This window comes from Xiphophorus maculatus, chromosome 18 (assembly GCF_002775205.1).
Source record: "Xiphophorus maculatus strain JP 163 A chromosome 18, X_maculatus-5.0-male, whole genome shotgun sequence".
Taxonomy (NCBI): domain Eukaryota; kingdom Metazoa; phylum Chordata; class Actinopteri; order Cyprinodontiformes; family Poeciliidae; genus Xiphophorus; species Xiphophorus maculatus.
The window spans coordinates 32101251-32119160 of NC_036460.1; the positions used below are offsets into that span (position 1 = coordinate 32101251).

A 17910-nucleotide genomic window follows, 5' to 3' on the forward strand; every position below is an offset into this window, starting at 1 on the left:
TTTTAAAAACCTTATAATGCTATTTAATTGCTGTTGAACATTCTGGTGTCCACCAAGGAACTATTTTCTTTTTTTTAATACCACTACTTCTAGGAATAAATAATTTGGTTGTATTAATAATATATTTACTAATTTCTGGATTTAATTCATTTATCGGTTTACTTGTATCTACATTTTTCATATTCACCTCACTCATCACTTTAAAACTATCCCAGTTTGCTGTCCCAAATGTCCACCTCCCATCAATTTCTACCTGGTCTTCTTCTGTATCTATTCCTATCCTGACAAAAATTGGATAATGATCACTCCCTATTGTGCTTTCTTTAAATACTCTACAGCTGCAACTATCAGCAAAAGATTGAGAAATTAAGGTCAAATCAATAGCCGATTCCTTACCTCTTACCAAGTCTACCCAAGTGTCTACCCCATTATTTAATATTAATCATTCTTTTTCTTCAATTATTTCTTCTAAAATTCCTCCATTATAATCATCTTGAACTCCAAATAAAGTGCTATGTGCATTGAAGTTCCCACACCAAACTATTTTCCCTGTCCAGTGTTCTAGGATTGTTTCAAGTTTAACTTTTCTAATTGTTTGCAAGGATTGTAATAATGTATTATTTTAATATTCCTATCATTTGTCCAAATTTCTACAACAATAAGTTCTAAATCTGATATTATTTGGAGCTGAATAAATGTTATGTTTTCCTTTAAAAATATGGCACAGCCTCCTCGATTCCCATTTATCCTATCTTTACGTAAGACTGAGTAACCATGAACACTAAACTGCAATGACGGCTTGAGCCATGTTTCTTGAATGCATATTATATCTGGCTTTCTATTTAGATTATTAACAAAGCCTTTAAATTCCTGACCATTTGCTATTAGACAGCGAGCGTTCTATTGTAATATTAGAATTATGTGATGATTTGAGAAGCCTCAGCTGCAGACGATCCTTCCCCATGTCTAAGTTCATCAAGGATTTTTTCCCAAGATAAATCTTTTAAAAAACATTAAAAAACTTTGTAGCTGCCTTTACTATGATATTTATTTTTTCAGTTTTAGTTCTTGCTTGTTCTGAGCAATTTATAATATATGCAAGAAAAGGAATCAATTTTTCTAATGTAATATTACATAATAGTACAATAGTACAGATATACTGTCCATTTTCTCCCCACTCCTAAAAGTCTGTAATCGTTTGATGGCTGTAACCTCTCCTCCTTTTATTATTTTCTTTAGCTCCTCCAAGTTTTCTCCTACAGGAATCCATGATATTATTCCTTTTACCCTTCTTTCTTCCCCAACTACCTTTCTTTCCAGCATTTCTTTTTAACACACCATTTGTAATTTTAGGGCCTTATTCTTTTGCTCAGCATTTTTTTACAAATGATAAGTAGGCTTCCATGCCTTAAGACTTTAGCTAGCTCTACATCTCCAATAACTGTCTTTATCCCATTTGACATTCACAACCCAGATTACGCCAAAACCACCCTTAAATTCAACTTATAACTCGCCAAATAACATTTAAGCGCTTACACTTTCAAAAAATAATAATAATAATCCCAAGCTTAGCAGTTAGCACCGCCCACCTCAAACTCTCGCTGTCACGATGTTGTTTGTTTTCTCCGCGCAGTGCGATTGGTAGAAACTTTTCAGGTTGGGAAGGGGGAGGGACTAGTGATGCATTCATAGGGTGTTGGAAAAACCATACTAGCAGTGAAAATTGATTATTTGAACGACAATTTGTACTCGATAGTTGCGATATAGCCATTTTAACTATCGTAAACAGAAAATATCGCGATACATCGAGTATGCTTCACACATCACCCAGCCCTAATTGGACCAGGGAGACATAGTTGCAGGACACCGGCTCTCGAGGACCAGGATTGCCCACCCCTGGTCTAGATGGACAGCCGCGCCAACCCGCCAGCCGGCCAGCCATCAGCCTCACAGGCCCCATCATCCTGCAGGCCCCGGCCAAAACAGCTGCGCCTAGCAAGGCTCAATGAGTCTGCAGGCCACAGCCACTGTCCCCACTAATAAAGCTCCATCAGACTGCAGGCTCCAGTCAGGCCTCGGCCAGGCACAATGCAGCTTATATTACTACTGTCATGTCACTGAGCACAAAAATGGGAAAATCGCAGTTGTTGTAAATGAAAGGCAGCAAAAATATGAACCAGTACTACGTTTAATGTTGTGTGCTTCAGTTTCTACCGAGGGTGGGTCGAGGTTAATACCGCCCCTTCCCGCAAAGTTTTTGAACTATTCAACTTTTTAACTCAACTTTTACTTCCTCAAAGAGCCATTATCCACTTTTAATTTCTGGAAAGAGTAACAGAAGGACTGAATGTCTTCAAGTTAGAACATTTTTTTGAGATGCAGTTTTATGCACACATATTTTAATCAAAGTACAGAGAAGCTCATTTAGTCTGAAAACTGCCGATATAAAGAAGGTCATCTTATGTTGTAATCGGATGTTGAAAATGTCAGACCTTCATTTCAGACAAAATGATGGTGGATCATGATCACTGCTGCTTTGTGGCTTGTTTGTGCGATTCATGTCTCAGATCAGCTCTGTTTTTTCAGGGCTCTTTAATATGAATCTTTTGAACTTTCTTCATCCTGAAAGTCTTCTGTCTGCAAAGTTTGCTCTGCCCTGAAAAAATAAGACAACAAAAACTCTATATATACCTCTAATAAAAGTCCATACAAGAACATTCAAATCTTCTCATCATCTTAAAATATCACTCCTCTAGCTTTAACCAGTGAAAAATGGATTCAATTTGCTGGCATTTGACACTGAGTAGAGATGAGATTGAATGACTCATTTCTGCTGAGAAATTTTAAATAAATAAACTGAGAAAAACTTTTCATCTTTCTGTAAAACCTCAAGGCTATTAATTTGCTTTAATTACACTAGTAGAGCCACAGGAGAGCTGGTTTGTGAGGTTTTACTGCAGGACTATTGTGCATTTACAGTGCTGTGGAAAAGTATTAGCCCCAAAACAGGTTTCTTCTGTGGCTGCTTTTTCATACATTTAAATCTTTGAGATCATCAAATTAATTCTTATGTAACGCAAAGTTACTAAGCAAATACGCAAATCCAGTTTCTGCATCTATGAAGGGAAAAGAATGATCCAAACCTGCTTGTTCTAACTAGATGAGAATTTTTTTCATTCTACCATAATGGACAGGTTTCCAGCATGAACATGCTGTTTAAGGTCATGTACATAGGATTTAGATCTGAAATTTGACTAGGCCACTCTAAAGCCATCTGGGTTTTTCAGCCATGATTTGAAGAATGGGGTGCTTCAAATCATTTTCTTGATGTTTAGCCTTAACCCATTTGTGGTCAAGGTCCCAAAATGATGGCCAATATTTTCCTTCCCAGTTTTCTGGTAGAAAACCAAATTCATGGTTCCATCAATATGGCATGTCATCCAGGTTCTGACTGTCCACCGGTCACAAACATTGGTTACTGCTCCCAACTAGACCCAACATCAGAATGTTAAACTGGAGGTCTGCTATCTGTTAGATTACATAAAATACACCTAGAGATCTTTGGGATCATCAGAGTCATTTTCTCAAATATGAGACTGACTTGTGTGTTTTCTTTGAAAAAAAAGACAGGAGTGGGAACTATTTCCCAGTGTACTTAGCAACATGTTTTTGGATTCTGTGTTACACCGTGAGTGAAATGGAAGAGTGTTACATTGATCTGACTCGCATGTGTTATTAAAGCAAATGTTCGTTTTAATGCAACTGACAGCTTGCAAAGCTTGAGGATAATGTCCTGATCACTCTAAATGTTTTGAGTAGACTTTATTGTGATGTTTAATAAACTTTATTACCACATCAGAAATTTAGTTCATGCAATTTGATACAAAAATTTAAATTAAGTAAAACAAGTAGTTATTTTAACTTAATAAAATGATTAATTTATTTTATCACTTAATAAAATAAGTATTAGGTAATACTTATTGGAGTATTTAGTACTGTCATCTGTACTTAATTCGAGCACACGTTCTCAACTAGTTAAACAGAATGTGTGCTCTTTAACTAGGTGAGAGAAGTTTTTCCTTGCATATTATGACATAATTATGCGGTTTAAATTGCAGCATTACGTTAAAACTCACAATTAAATATGTGGCTCACACAGATATCTATTATCCTTCCTTTGGGAAAGCTGACCCATGATCTCAATCACAAATCAGATACATTTTTGACACTTTGGGGTCCCCTTGAGTCTTTTCTGCTTGGTCCCTAGGATTTTATTTTATTTTATTTTTAATTATTATTATTATTATTTTTGTCTTATAGCTCTATTTATTCTTGCCTGCTTTTGTTTCTCCGCTCTTGATGGCTGAGGGGTGACGTGGACTGGAGGAGAGGATTGACACCCTGTTTCTCGTGAATGTGGGGTACTTTGTTGTATTTTTTTTGTTTGTTTGTTTTTATGTGTGTGGCGGCACAAGTTTCTTCTTTGTTCTTTATATTGTAGCGAATCTAAAATTAATAAAAATAATATAAAAAAACCCAAAAAAACTCACAATTAAAGATTAATGAGCAATCAGAACTTAAAAAACAATGCAAGCAAAACAAAACAAGCACTTGTTTCTTCTTAAATCAACTTCATGAACCTTAATTTCTGAGTTCTAAGACACAAAAGCAGAGTTAGTTGAACACATATCCATTACTACCGTAATAACATTATGACCACAACATTTACTGGAATATTAAATTTATTTTCGGGAAAAACCCAAAAATGCACAATTGTTAATTGTATCATAAATTATAACTTAAATGTATACAAACATATGTATTTAATTCTGGGCACTATTGGGGATAAACAGAGGACATTTATCTTGGAACTGTGCATTTGGTGGATTAAAACTCTTCAAACAGAACTCAGCTGTAGGCTCACATCCTGAGAGGTAAGAGAGCCGGTGTCAGGATGACACACTGAAATATTAGTTTTAAAATTGATTCTGACATTTTAAATTCTAACGCCAACGTCTGTCCAGGTCAGTTTATGGGGCACCTGTACCGCTTTGATGATGATGAACAAGTTAATTAGTCTATTCTGGAGACAGATGCATGAAATACCAAAAATGTTTGGATATTAAACTCTATTTAACTGTAGTATTATATTTTCTGAGTTACTGTTTATTTTATGGGAACCTGGGTGTACAAACTGGCTGAAAAATCCAATATCAGTTTTCTTATAGTTGTGTTACTCTGATTTCTAGTTCATCTCTTGTTTCACTAAGAAACATAAACTTGAATCTTTTTGAAATAAGCAATGTACTGAAGTGTTTCAGCAGAAAGTTCGTTGTAAACTCTTACCTTGATATAGGGTAGAAACATAATTCTCCACAGGGGGTTGATGTAAATATCCATACAGGTCAACCTGTGTCCGGTTTGAGTGAAAACTTAAGAAATAAAGCAGGGGCAGCACGAGAGGCAACACGCAGAGGCGCCAGATATGTGATTGGTCCGCTCTTTCGGCTTTAAATGCATAAACTATAGACATATCTTTTAGAAATAAATCTGCTCCGCAAGTGAAACTCCCAGAACAGAGGCTTTAAGCTTTAAGATTTAAAAGAAAAAAAAAAAGCAATTTTTTTTTCCCCCAATTAAGTTTTCTAAAAATAAAAGTAAGAAATGTTGGGGGCCTAGTAAAGCACGGCGGGCCACCAGGCTTATAATACACTGGGGGAATCTCTGCCCAGTGTTTGAATATTTTCACTTGAGTTGTTGCCTTTATAACATTTGATGATACTAAATTCTTGGTTTTGTTATGAGCATGATGTGCACTGCATGCTAACACTATTATTTTGTATAGATCAGGCTGGAGAACTGAAGCACATGTTACGTGCTAATAACATCTCCCGATTGTCAGGTTAAATAAACGAAGACCGCCTCCAAACTCAGACTTGATGCCTTGTGGTTTGTCTGATCACCACATAACGCACACAACGCAGAAGTCCACTGGTCACACTCATCGGTTACTGCTCCCAACTAGACCAGGAACCCTGCCAAGGCCTTTCATTGTCCGCTTCCTGAGGTTCCAGCAGAAGGAGCGGGTCAGAAGGCAGATGACAGAGTTGGGGGATGTTCACTGGCAGAGCCACATGATAAGTTTCTACCAAGATTTTTCAAGGGCTACGCAGGAATGGCGACACTCGTTTCTGGAGTGGCTGCTTCACTTGACTGGGATCCTGTTTGACATTGGTTGTCCTGCTGTACTCTTGTTTACAACAGATCCCTAGATGCAAAAATGCATTAAGAAACTCTGACTGCTTCACATTAAGTACTGGCGTGGGTGAGAGAAGGTGATTTTATGTTTATTGTCCATCTCCCCTTTTTGACAAACAATTAGCTGGATGTTCGTGGGATTTCTCACACTGAGTGGCATGGATTTTGCCATTTTATGTCACAGTTCATGTCCAAAACTATCATTTTGAATGTGTTTTTACTGATATTAGATGAGTACATTGTCTTATAGTTCTAACTGCTGAAGGTATTTAATTGGGTTGTAGTTCAGATGTCTAAATATTCAAAATTATGGCTATGTTGGGTTTTGGTTTAAGTAGTTTTACAGTTGGTGGTGCCGTTGCTGCACCTGGGCTGCTGCAGGCCTTCAGTTTCTTGAGTTACTTATCCAGATGTGAATTTTTCAGGAAGGTTTGACAGTTCTTCACCTCTTCACCTTCCTTTGTTCCCGGATGTTTTTTTCTGTTCAGTTTTTTTTCCTAGGTTCGGGTATTTTTTTTTATTATTCTTATTTTAATGGATCCAATCGTCTCCCTTTTTACTACTGGGTTAACTCATTTTTTATTTTATCATATTTTTCAAAACTTGACGGTTCTTAATCTGATCTCAACCAATGCCGGGGGCCTTAACATGCCTCGCAGAAGAACCCTGTATTAGAGTTTCTCTGCGACAGAGACATGTATTTTGCTATGATTCAGGAATTACATTTAGTGCCCAAAGATGCGGGTCGATTAACCAATAAAATATGTCACTCTATTGCAACTTCTTCTGCAGCAACAAAAATGTAAAGAGGTAATGTTTTTTTGTAAACGCAAACTAAAATTTTATTTTATTGGCTTTTGGGCAAATGATGTTGGCCGAATAGCTATTGCCAAGATTCGCATGGATGGAAAAAATGTAGCATTAATTTCTGTTTATGCCCCAAACACTTATGATGTTGACTTTTATGTTATGTTAACTAAATCTATGTTTGATCTTGTAGGTTTTCATTTGGTGCAAGGTGCAGATTTCAATGCAGTTTGGGACAGCTGTATGGACAGAAAAGATGGCGGTAAGAGTAGGGACCGACGTGAACTGATTAAGAAAATAAGCAAAACAACCAAAAACAAAAATAAAATGGATTCTCAGTCTCCATTAACAAAAAACGCACTTGAAAAAAAACTAAACAACATAAAGCCAAAGTGGAAATAAATACTGCATTCAACCAAAAGAGTGCAGATTATGAAGTCTGTATATTATGTTGCCCATCAGTAAAATAGAGAAGATGGGCACATCCGACTACCTGATGCAATAGTTCACACTACATAATTTTTTGCTCCTATTTTTCCCCTAACGACAATCTTAGGACGTTGGTCTTTCTAAGATTGTGTGGTGTGTTATGGTAGATCATCGTTGCCGCTCCGATCTAAATCAGGGCTTTTCCCCGACTGGGAGCGTTAACGCAGCCTGTTGAATGTGACAGGTAGCCAATCAGAAAGCGTGGATCCTCCTCCGTGCGTTCTGAGGGGAAATTACAGAGAGGAATCCCAAACAGCTGACACGGCGCAAGTCCAGCGGACATTGGAGATGATATGTGGAAACAACATTAATGTTTATTCAACATGCAAAGAATATAGAAATGACAAGGGGAGGAGTTGGAGCGAAATTGCTACCACAGTTGATAAACCCGGTAACTTTTCAGCTGTTCTTCATTAACGTGACGTAAATAGGTTATAATGATTTTCATTCAGTCAGAACTGACACTAGCCACATGCATTGCAGGTAGGTTCTTGTAAAGCACTGATTAATGCCCGATTTTAAAATTAGTTCACTGGACTTGTAGCCATAATTTTGTGCCCATTGTTGGACACCACACGGCAGGATCGAACCCGATCGAACCGTTATACCTAGGATTTCTGTCGGCTAATGTGTGGTCTGTCAGGTTTTGAAAATGGGCCGACAATCGGCGGACAGCTTTAAGATCGTGTCCTGCGCGCTGGGCATTACACTAAGGAAATGAGGAAGGGGGGATCAGTGGAAAGCATTGGAGTTGAGCCTTTTTTTCTTTCAGTGTATTTAACAGAAAGAGAAAAAGGCCGGAAGAGGCAATAATGTCGATAATTAAAATAAAATCGATAGTTTTAATTTATGGTAAGATTAATTGATTTATCATTTGTCGTGACAGGCCTATTGGCAACCCATAGTTAAAAGACTTTTCATTCTACTCAGGAAGGCATAAAACCTTTTCTCAGCTTGATTTTATCTTTACCTCCAAAGATTTATTTCAAAATGTTCAAAACGCATATTGCGTCCTGGTTGCCTGGTCTGATCACAGACCAATTCGCTGATCAGTCACTATTCGCTCGTCTTCTCCTAAAGCCCCCAGGTGGCGCGTTAACTCATCTTTACTGAGAAGAGAAATTTAAAGCTTAGTTTGAAAGCAATTTCAGTGAGTTTTTGGACCTTAACATTGGCTCTGTCTTTGCATAAGGCAAACTTTATGGATAAGTTTGCCTTATGCATAAAACAAGGCAAACTTATTATTTTAACTCCACTAAGCCTAGCCATCTCCTAGCTATGAAGCTTCGGTCAGGCACTTTGCTGATATTTTCTGCGTTAGGGACAAAGATGACACAATTCAATCTGGTCCAAAATTTGTGAATGCTACCTTTGCTTCCTTCTATCAGGAATTATAAAAGTCAGAAAGCATGGTTAGCAAACATGCCTACAATGAATTTTTAAACAATATTAAACTCCCACGTTTTAGTAATGATATTTCCATAACACTGGATGGTCAGATTAAACAACAAGAGTGTGAGGCAGCCATCAAGGACATGCGTAAAGGTAAATCACCAGGACGAGATGGTATTCCACACGGGTTTTCTCTCTCCTTATGGCCTCTGGTCGGCCCGTTACTGTTAGACATGATTCAATACTCCAGAGAGGGCTCTTTCTCCAGGAATGTTAACAAGTGAACTTTTAAATGCAGATTTAAAAATATATGCAAAGTTGCTAGCTCAGAGGCTAGAGGGCCATATGACTAAGTTGGTTCATAGTGACCAGACAGGGTTCATAAAGTCCAGGCTGGCTACAGATAATGTCAGAAGTTTATTGCATGTTATAGGTGCCCCTCAAAAGCTAAACTGCCCAGCAGCCATACTTTCATTACATGCAATGCCGTTGATCACCTTGCATGGCCCTTCTAGTGGTCTGTCCTAGAATCTATGGGTTTTGGCACGTCATTCATCAATATGATTAAAGTACTGTATAAAAACCCAACAGCCGTGGTGCTAATAGGCAAAACTATTTGCCTATTATTTTGCTATTTCAAGAGGTTCAAGACAAGACTGCCCTCTCAAACCACTGCTATTTCCCCTGTCACTTGAACCACTTGCACAGGCAATTCGCAGCCCACCCACAATCTCTCCAATCTCCACACACACTGTAAGGATACAGCTCAAGATTTAAGCTTCGTACCATCAGTTAAACGAACTCTTTATTGCCGTTAAGAAGAGGTGGAAGTGATATTGAGAGGTGGTCCAGATGACCAAACTCACTTCGTAGTATAATAGCCATAATTAAAATGAATATTTTGCCCAGCCAACTTTATTAGCTCCACCACCCCCTCGGTGTTGGTGTGATTTACAATCAGCAATAACAAAGTTTGTTATGCAAGATAAACGTCCTCGCATTAAGCTCACCACAATGCAACGAGAAAGACAGGCAGGTGGACTGTCACTTCCCAACTTCAGATTCTATAAGTGGGCTTTTCCTCAGAGGCCTGTTTTATCTTGGTTTCATCCTGAGGTGCAGGTCTCATGGCAAGCTAAGGAGGAGCGATTGTTGGCTTCATATTCCTTCACTAGCATTTTGCATTCCAACATATCAATACATCATTGCAATTCAAGATATGGTCCTATAATTTTGTATTTGCAATTTATTTGGAGAAATGCAAAGAAAGTAGCTGGTTGTTCTTCTGGAGTTGCCTGCATTTTCCAATATTTAATAGCCGTTGATTGGTGGTCGCTCTATTCACTTTCCCATCTGGGAAAATAAAAATATTCACAGGCTCGGTGACATTTATGGAGAGGATTACTCACATATATAATACGTTTGATGTGCCAGTTACCTCCTTTTTCTTCTACATGGAGTTAAGATAATCTTTAAAAGACAGTGTTGTCCGCTAGCAAGGCTCCCTCACAACACAACCTCTCCAAAATGATGTTAAATTTACAGCTGGATTTGTTTCAAGACTATATTGGTTTTTGTTACAGCAAACTTATAGACCTCTGGCATTAGATTTGATTTAGAAAAAAGACATCCCAGGTATGGAGCCGTTATTTGATTGGGATGAAATGTGGACTAATGTGAAGTTGGCATCTGAAATTCTGACCATCAATAAATTCATTTAAACTTTATACATAGGATGCATTTAACTCCCAGAAAACTTCATTTGATGAAGGTTATTAATGATTCTAGATGTACCCTCTGTTCTTCCAGAGACACAGGTAGTTTATTTCATATGTTCTGGGAGTGCGCACCAGTGTCCAAATTTTGGAACACGGTTACCTTTAATTTATCTAAGATGTTCAGGATCCGATTGCTTTGCTCAGCTACTATACTCATTCTGTACAATTTATCAAAACCAGAGCTGACACTGGTTGGCACTGTTGGCAGGACTCACAGCTGCAAAAAAAACCTAGTAGCAACACATTGGAAGCCTCTCTTTACAAGAATGGATTTTGACATATTTGAACATTGCTTATCTAGAACTGTCCATAGACTGTCGAGTTAACGGAGCCAAAGAATCCACCATCAAGGCATGGAGCTCGCTTCTAGCGACTCTTCGTGAATTTCAGATGTAAGATGTGAAAGGGCTGTGAAGTTATTGGATTGATCCAGGGGCTTTATCAGGGGGTTATAATTTTTTTTTATTTAATTAATTTATTCATTTATTTATTTGTTATTTTTATCCCTTTTCTATGTGATTTGTGTTTTTTCTACTTTCTGTACAGATATATATATACAGTATATATTCTTATTCACCACTTAGTGCTTCTGTAAAGTACATTTGAGTCTCTGTACTAAAATGCAAAGGATAATAAAAATTTGATCACAAAAAAAAGTCTGAGCAAATACAGTAGAGAAATGTTTGCGCCATTGCAGCTGTTGTTTGCAGTTGGATCAGATCTGAGACCAGTCTGTCTCTCAGTGACATGCAAACCTCATTATTCAGAGACGACATCCTGAGGGACTGTTTCCAAATTAAACCTATGTGTAACTCTTTAAATACATCCATTACTCAACATGGAACTGACACAACCAAAAAGAAAAAGAAAACATTCAGATGATCGAACCCCTGCCTTAAAAAGATATTGACACCACGCAGGATCACTCAGAGTTTGGTATTCTGTAGTATGGTGGGTCATGAGTTTATCAAATTCAGACTGCAACAATAGGTATTCTTTATAAATATACAGGGAACCGAAGGTTGCATACATACTATCAAGCTGTGAGATCTGCTGCCTAAGTTTAAGCAATTTCACATTCCTTAATTTTTTCTCATAATGAACATAGGAGATTATTTCCCCCTTGACAAAAGCTTTGCGTTATTCCCAGAGAAGAGCAGCAGAGATCCTGGGGTTCTATTAATTGCCAGGAAAAAAATCTATCTGTTTTGAAATATACATAATGTTTTGTTCAGATAGATATGTCATTCTCACTGCATGATCAACTTGCACCTCTAAAAGCATGACTATAGGTTATATTCCACATTGAGCTTACACAAGAAGAGCAAGTACTGTGGCTTTTAAACTTGACTCCTACCTTACTGAAGCATCTCTGCTGCATCTCTGAAGGGGGCCACGGTGCATAGGCACCAGCGTGTGATTGGTGCGCGCCCCCGGCTTTGTGCTCTGTTGAACCCATCAACTATTCAGTCCATCAACTGTAAATATGTCTCTTAAGAGAGTCTCCTAAAAGACAACAGGCATACTGTATGCTATTTGCTCCAAATTGAAATATATTAAGAGTAGATTGCACTATATTCTAAGGCTGTAGAACAACAAGGTAACTGCAACAAAATTAATGCAAGGTAATTCATATGGGCCCCGTTAGTGCCAGAGTATAAATATAAGCATTTATTGGACATTCCAGGAGAATTATAACTTGAGCTCAATACACTTCTGCTGTATAACATTCACCTGGCTAATGTTATCCACATGCTACTGCAAGCTCCACCATCTGGTCAAGAGAGAGTCCCTACATACAAACACACTCACACTCATGCGTACACGCACTTGTTGAACTCCTCTGCAGATGACTTGGCACTGCTTCTCTCCATCAAGGACATGGCTTGATGTCACTGAGACTGTGCCGTTGCATCAATGGAAACTTAATAATGACAGAGGATCTAATGGAAACTGATGTCAGAGACAGACCAGGGTTAGTGTGTGTATGTGTCTGAACCAGGTTCTTATTTCTTTGTGGGGACCTATTTCTGTCTACAATGTGGAGTTGTGGGGACCACTGCTCCTTTTGGGGGCGTTTTCTTGGGTTAGGTGTTAGGTTTAGGGCAAAGGTATGAATTGACTTTTGGCTAAGGATAGGGTTGGGTATATGATGGTTAGAGTAAGGGTTAGGCTGTAGAAAAAGTCAATGTAAAGTCCCCACAAGATCCTCTGCTTCTTGTGGGGACTAGGCTTCAGTCCCCACAAGGGGAAATGCTGTTTTTTGGTCAGGAGTCAGATTTAGGACTAAGATGTGAATTGAGTTTTGGTTAGGGTTAATGTACAGTATGGTATGTAATGGGTAGGGTTTGCATTTTAGTACAGATACTCAAATGTACTTTATAGAAATTAATGGAAGTCAAGGGAAAGCCCACACAAAGATAGCCACGCAAACATGTGTGTGTTAGAGAGAGAAAGAGAGAGAGAGAGAGAGAGAGAGACCACAGTCAAATATAGGTGTGTACTTACTGCACAGAGCGATGATGTGGCTGCTGTCTTCATGCACAAATTTCTTAGTTACAGCCTCTTCCATTATCTGTTTCACCTGCACAAAGAAAAACAGAGCTGGTCACCTCAGAACAGGTAGGAAATATTGCTTACTATTAGAAACATTAACCATTTTCAGGATCAAGATAATCTGAATATGTTTCCATCAGGCAAAAAGTGACCAAAGCAGAAGGTGATGAAAGAAGTAAATGCTTGAAAGTTCATACATCCAGCCCTTTGTAGTTTAAAGACACTAATAAATTAGTTTGATACAGGCTGAAAGGTCTTAGAATGTATGACATGTTAAACTGTCATTAGTTATTTACAATATTAGTTGTAAATTAGTTATTTACAATAATTGCAGTTTATGAGTTAACATCTGAAAGAACTATTTTAATGGAAAAAACCCAAAGTAGACATCTAAATAACCTTCTCAGTATTAGTGTTTCTGTGCTGTCAGCACTTTCTTGTTAGGAAACCATCTCAAAAGACTTCATTATCCATCTAAAGAAACCACAGCTAACTATCTGGATTATGTATATCCATAAGTGGTATGATGCTTGACACAGTATTTAACAAGCTTCTGTTTTTGTTGTTAGAGGCTACACAGAATGTTGCACCAGCATGACCTCTGAGAATCTACAAATATGTTTGTAACTAGCAATCACCTGAAGGTGAAAGCAAGGAATTCTGTGTCTTTGTAAAATGCAGAATAAAGATGGCCTGTACTTGCACAGCACTTTATCAAGTCCAAGGGACCCCAAAGCGATTCACACTACATTCAGTCATTTACCCATTCACACACCCTGATGGTGGCAACTACTGGATTGAAGTTCAATGCTCTCTCAGAAGTTGTCAAACTTTGTAAAACAGAATTGTATTCGCTCAGGAAAGAAAATCTAAATTGTGATGTGGTGGTTGCTGTGTTAAAGAAACTGCACAACTGGATATTTCCCCATAAACATAATTTTTAAAATTTTACAAACTGCAGACATCATTTTAAACCAGTGGAGAATAATGAGAACCGAGGAGCTTAAATATACTGAGGAAAAGTGGAAACATCGAAGGAACCAGTCAAGTGACAGGTGAGTGGATCCGACTGAGAAAAGAAGCAGGTAGGGGCAAATGAGGAAATGGCTAAGAACTGAGAAGGGGAGCAGAAAAGCAGTCTGAGGAAACCTGAACCTAGTACAAACGACAAACAGAGAGAAATAACAATCTAATGAAAGAAATCAATGAGAATAAATGAACTAATCTAATTCTTGTGTTGTTAGCAAGAACAAGGAAAACAAAAATAAAGAAGTGACAGAAAATAAGTGAAACTAAAAGTGTAATCACCGAAGGATAAAACGCGTAGGTACAGTACATTTGTAGATTCTCCTGAGTAGCTGATCACTGATCAATCAGTCAAGCATTTCCATTGGTTCTAATGGTCCGGGCTCGGCTCTACTTGGCTTGCTTTGCGAGTGTTTCCACCGGCCTTTTCCTGAGGCTGTCCCTGTTTCAGAGTAGGGCCAGCCAGGCTGGTGTTCTGACTATCAGATTATTTATGGGTAGTACAGATAAACAGAACACCGGCTTGGCTCTACTTCAGAGTGAATGCATTTCCACAGAACAACAGGTGTTTTGTTTATCTGTGTTATCCATGAATCCATCCTACCTTGTGGTAATGCGCATGCGCACATTGATGCTATGTCACATACTGTTTACTCAGCAGATTTCTTATAAATACATCCTTCCTGTGGAAGTTTTGTTTCATGTGTTTTATTTAATCAAAGATTAAGGTAAGTTTTATTTAATTTATTTTATACCTGGCGTTCACTGAGCTACTGTATTACTTCATGTTTTTAGTTTACATGACAGGCAGCTTGCAAATATATTTATAAATGGTTTTAGTTTGCCGTCTGTAATGTCGTTGCTACTGTAAACAAGTCATTGTTTTACGGTTAATCAAGACAAAATGCGTTGTTTTGTGAGCTATTTTGTCCCCATACTTTAAAATATTTTAGTTTAATTATACTCTTCTTTTTTTTAAACCGTGCTAAATAGAGCATGTTGGTAGCGATACTATGTGAGACTGAAGCTGTGTAACAACAGTGTAATATTAGTGTATACTAAGCATATCCTATCAAGTGCACAGTGACCTGCGCAGTTTGGTGGACACATTCTGGCTGTGCTGCATCTGATAAAGTCTTACAACGTCTTAATGCACAAAAAAGACTTCTGGTGATCTATAGTTGTGTTTAATTTAATTCCAATAAAATCTTGTTTCTCCTATCTGATACGGTTTTATTCTTACAAACACCTCTGTATTTAAAACAGGTAGAATATTCTACTAAAAGGATTAGTGGATACATCTATAGCATTTCATTTTAATCAGGTAGGATATTCAGATGAAGGAAGTGATCTTCCTTTGGTTTCGTCATGTATATAAATTGTTCTAATTCTATGCTAAGAATAACTCTTCAGCTTCCACTTCAGTCCCAGCACTTAAATAATGTTTTAAGATGATATTTAACATGATCAAAACCCTCTATAGTTTTCTGTTTGTAAACATGATGGTAGCAGTTTTGGACACATAGCACTGACGGATAGACTTATCTATCTATTCGTGCTACGGTAGGAAAATCTGAAGAGGTAGCACTGATAGTCAGAACACCGGGCTAAAGTAGAGCCAGCGAAAAAGGGGCATAAGTAGTTGATGTTAGAATCCTGAGTTATCACTTTCTTTGCTTAGATCAGGCTTATTTCTGCTTTATTCTAGTTCAGTTCTTCTTAGTGATTCTAATTTATTTCTTACCTCTAGTTATTCCTTGTTACTCTAGTTTATTTATGTTTATTAGGTCTAGTTATTCTTTAGTATCAGATTCATTTCTTAGTCCCCCGTGTACGATCAGTCGCCACCTGTGCTACTTTCTCCCTCTCTCATCAGCCTTTCTGCTCTCTCTCCTCACACCTGCAATTAGTTAGCCCATGACCATTGTTCCACATTCACTCTCCCAGGATATAAACACTCCTGCTGTGTCACTCTTTGCTGATTCCTCCTGTTATCTCCCTTTTAACACCTGTCTACTTCCCCATAAAAACTTTGCTTGCTTTCTGTTTCTGTTTTTGTTCTGCTCTGGCTTCCTATGTTTCCCATGTTTTCTTAAGTTTGAGTTTTCATAATTTTATTATTAAATAATAAAATGCACTTGCCATCTCTGCCTCTCTGCATTTGGGTCCACCATCAAAACCTACAACATGACAGTTAAATACCATCAGCAGCCAATTTTCTGATGCATCTCTACTTTGCATTTTCTAGTAATTCTGTTCTAATTTTACAAGATCTCAAATCTTACTGACAGTGTCATGGCAGTACCACCTTGGAAAATCCCTGTGATCTTTGGTACCTCACTGTGGAATGTATTGATGAAGTAATTGAGCATCACAGTGTCTAAAGTCTGGTAAGTCTCTAAACACAAAAACAAGATTTCTGTATCTCAGCTATTCATCAAATTTGTTCTCAAATGAAGACCGTCAATTTGCAATGTTCTTGTCTCTTCTTAGAGATATGATGTACAGTGAATATGTGGGTACCTTAATGGAGATGCATTATTTGATTCTGAAGCAAGAACTGCCATCAGAATCAGTTCTTCTTTTGTAAGTTTCTCAAAGATATTTCCAAGAATACAGTCCTGTTAGAGTGTCAAGCACCTGATTATAAATATGGAAATAGGAGACTGTTGCAGTCTACAATTTCCATAGGAAACTGCAATTAGCAAACACCTGGTGGAACTGCGCATTTGCTAAGGTCATTATAAGAGCTACTTCTCAGTGAAATACTGGTAAATTGTTGTTAAAGGGTTAACAGAGGTGAATGTCATGTCAGAGCAGGTGTTTTTAAAGAGACGGATGCGTTAAATTACTAAGTCAAATTTCTTTTGAGTCATAGTTGATATGTATAGCATTTTTATGACAACTGAAGGAACATAGTTAATCAAGTTTAATCAAGTCTCTTTATTTCAAATTTCAGTAACAAGGTATTTCAAAGTGCTTTACATCATAAAAACACAAAAATTGAGATACCAGTAACAGACATTACATTTTGTAGAGTGCAATCATAGAAATCATAAGTACACATCAAATATGGTGGTCATTGTTTCATTTAAGATGTTTCAAAAGCAACTCTTAACAGGTAGGTTTTTAGTCTAGATTTTAGTCTAGAGCAGTGTTTTGGCTGTTTTGCAGTTTTCTGGAAGTTTATTTATTTATTTATTTTGGATTCATGCATTTTTCATTATATGGTTCCAATCAGTATCTGATTAAATAAAATTGAAAAGAATACTACTGACAAAAGAGACTTAGAGCATGGAGACAAAAAGCCTGGTGAGTACTATTGTGTCTAATGTTGACAGACTGGTCACGTCCCTTTTGAACTGGTTTTGCTCTGTTGAATGGTTGTATGTTATCTGATAGGAAACAGGAGGTAGAAAAAGATTGCTTACCCAAAGTCTTTGTTCCACAACAATCAACATATCTTGAACTTTTTGAATCAGATTAAAAGGTTTTTGCTGTCACTCCAAACTATAAAGTATGTTAGGAAATAAATGATTTTATGTGAACAATCTTTACAAATATATTTCACTTTATATGTTTGCAAATAGGGTAAAAATTAAGA

The 17910-nt window shown here is 37.5% G+C and overlaps 1 protein-coding gene across 8 annotated transcripts in view; it reads right to left on the reverse strand.

The window, feature by feature from the left end:
• Positions 1–17910, reverse strand: part of sgsm2 (small G protein signaling modulator 2) — a 100635-nt gene that overhangs the window by 68869 nt on the left and 13856 nt on the right. For all 8 annotated transcript variants that reach the window (XM_023351188.1, XM_023351186.1, XM_023351185.1 and 5 more), the window contains one exon: positions 13233–13308. In XM_023351188.1, the coding sequence (XP_023206956.1) occupies positions 13233–13308 (76 nt within the window). The remainder of the gene's footprint in view (positions 1–13232; positions 13309–17910) is intronic.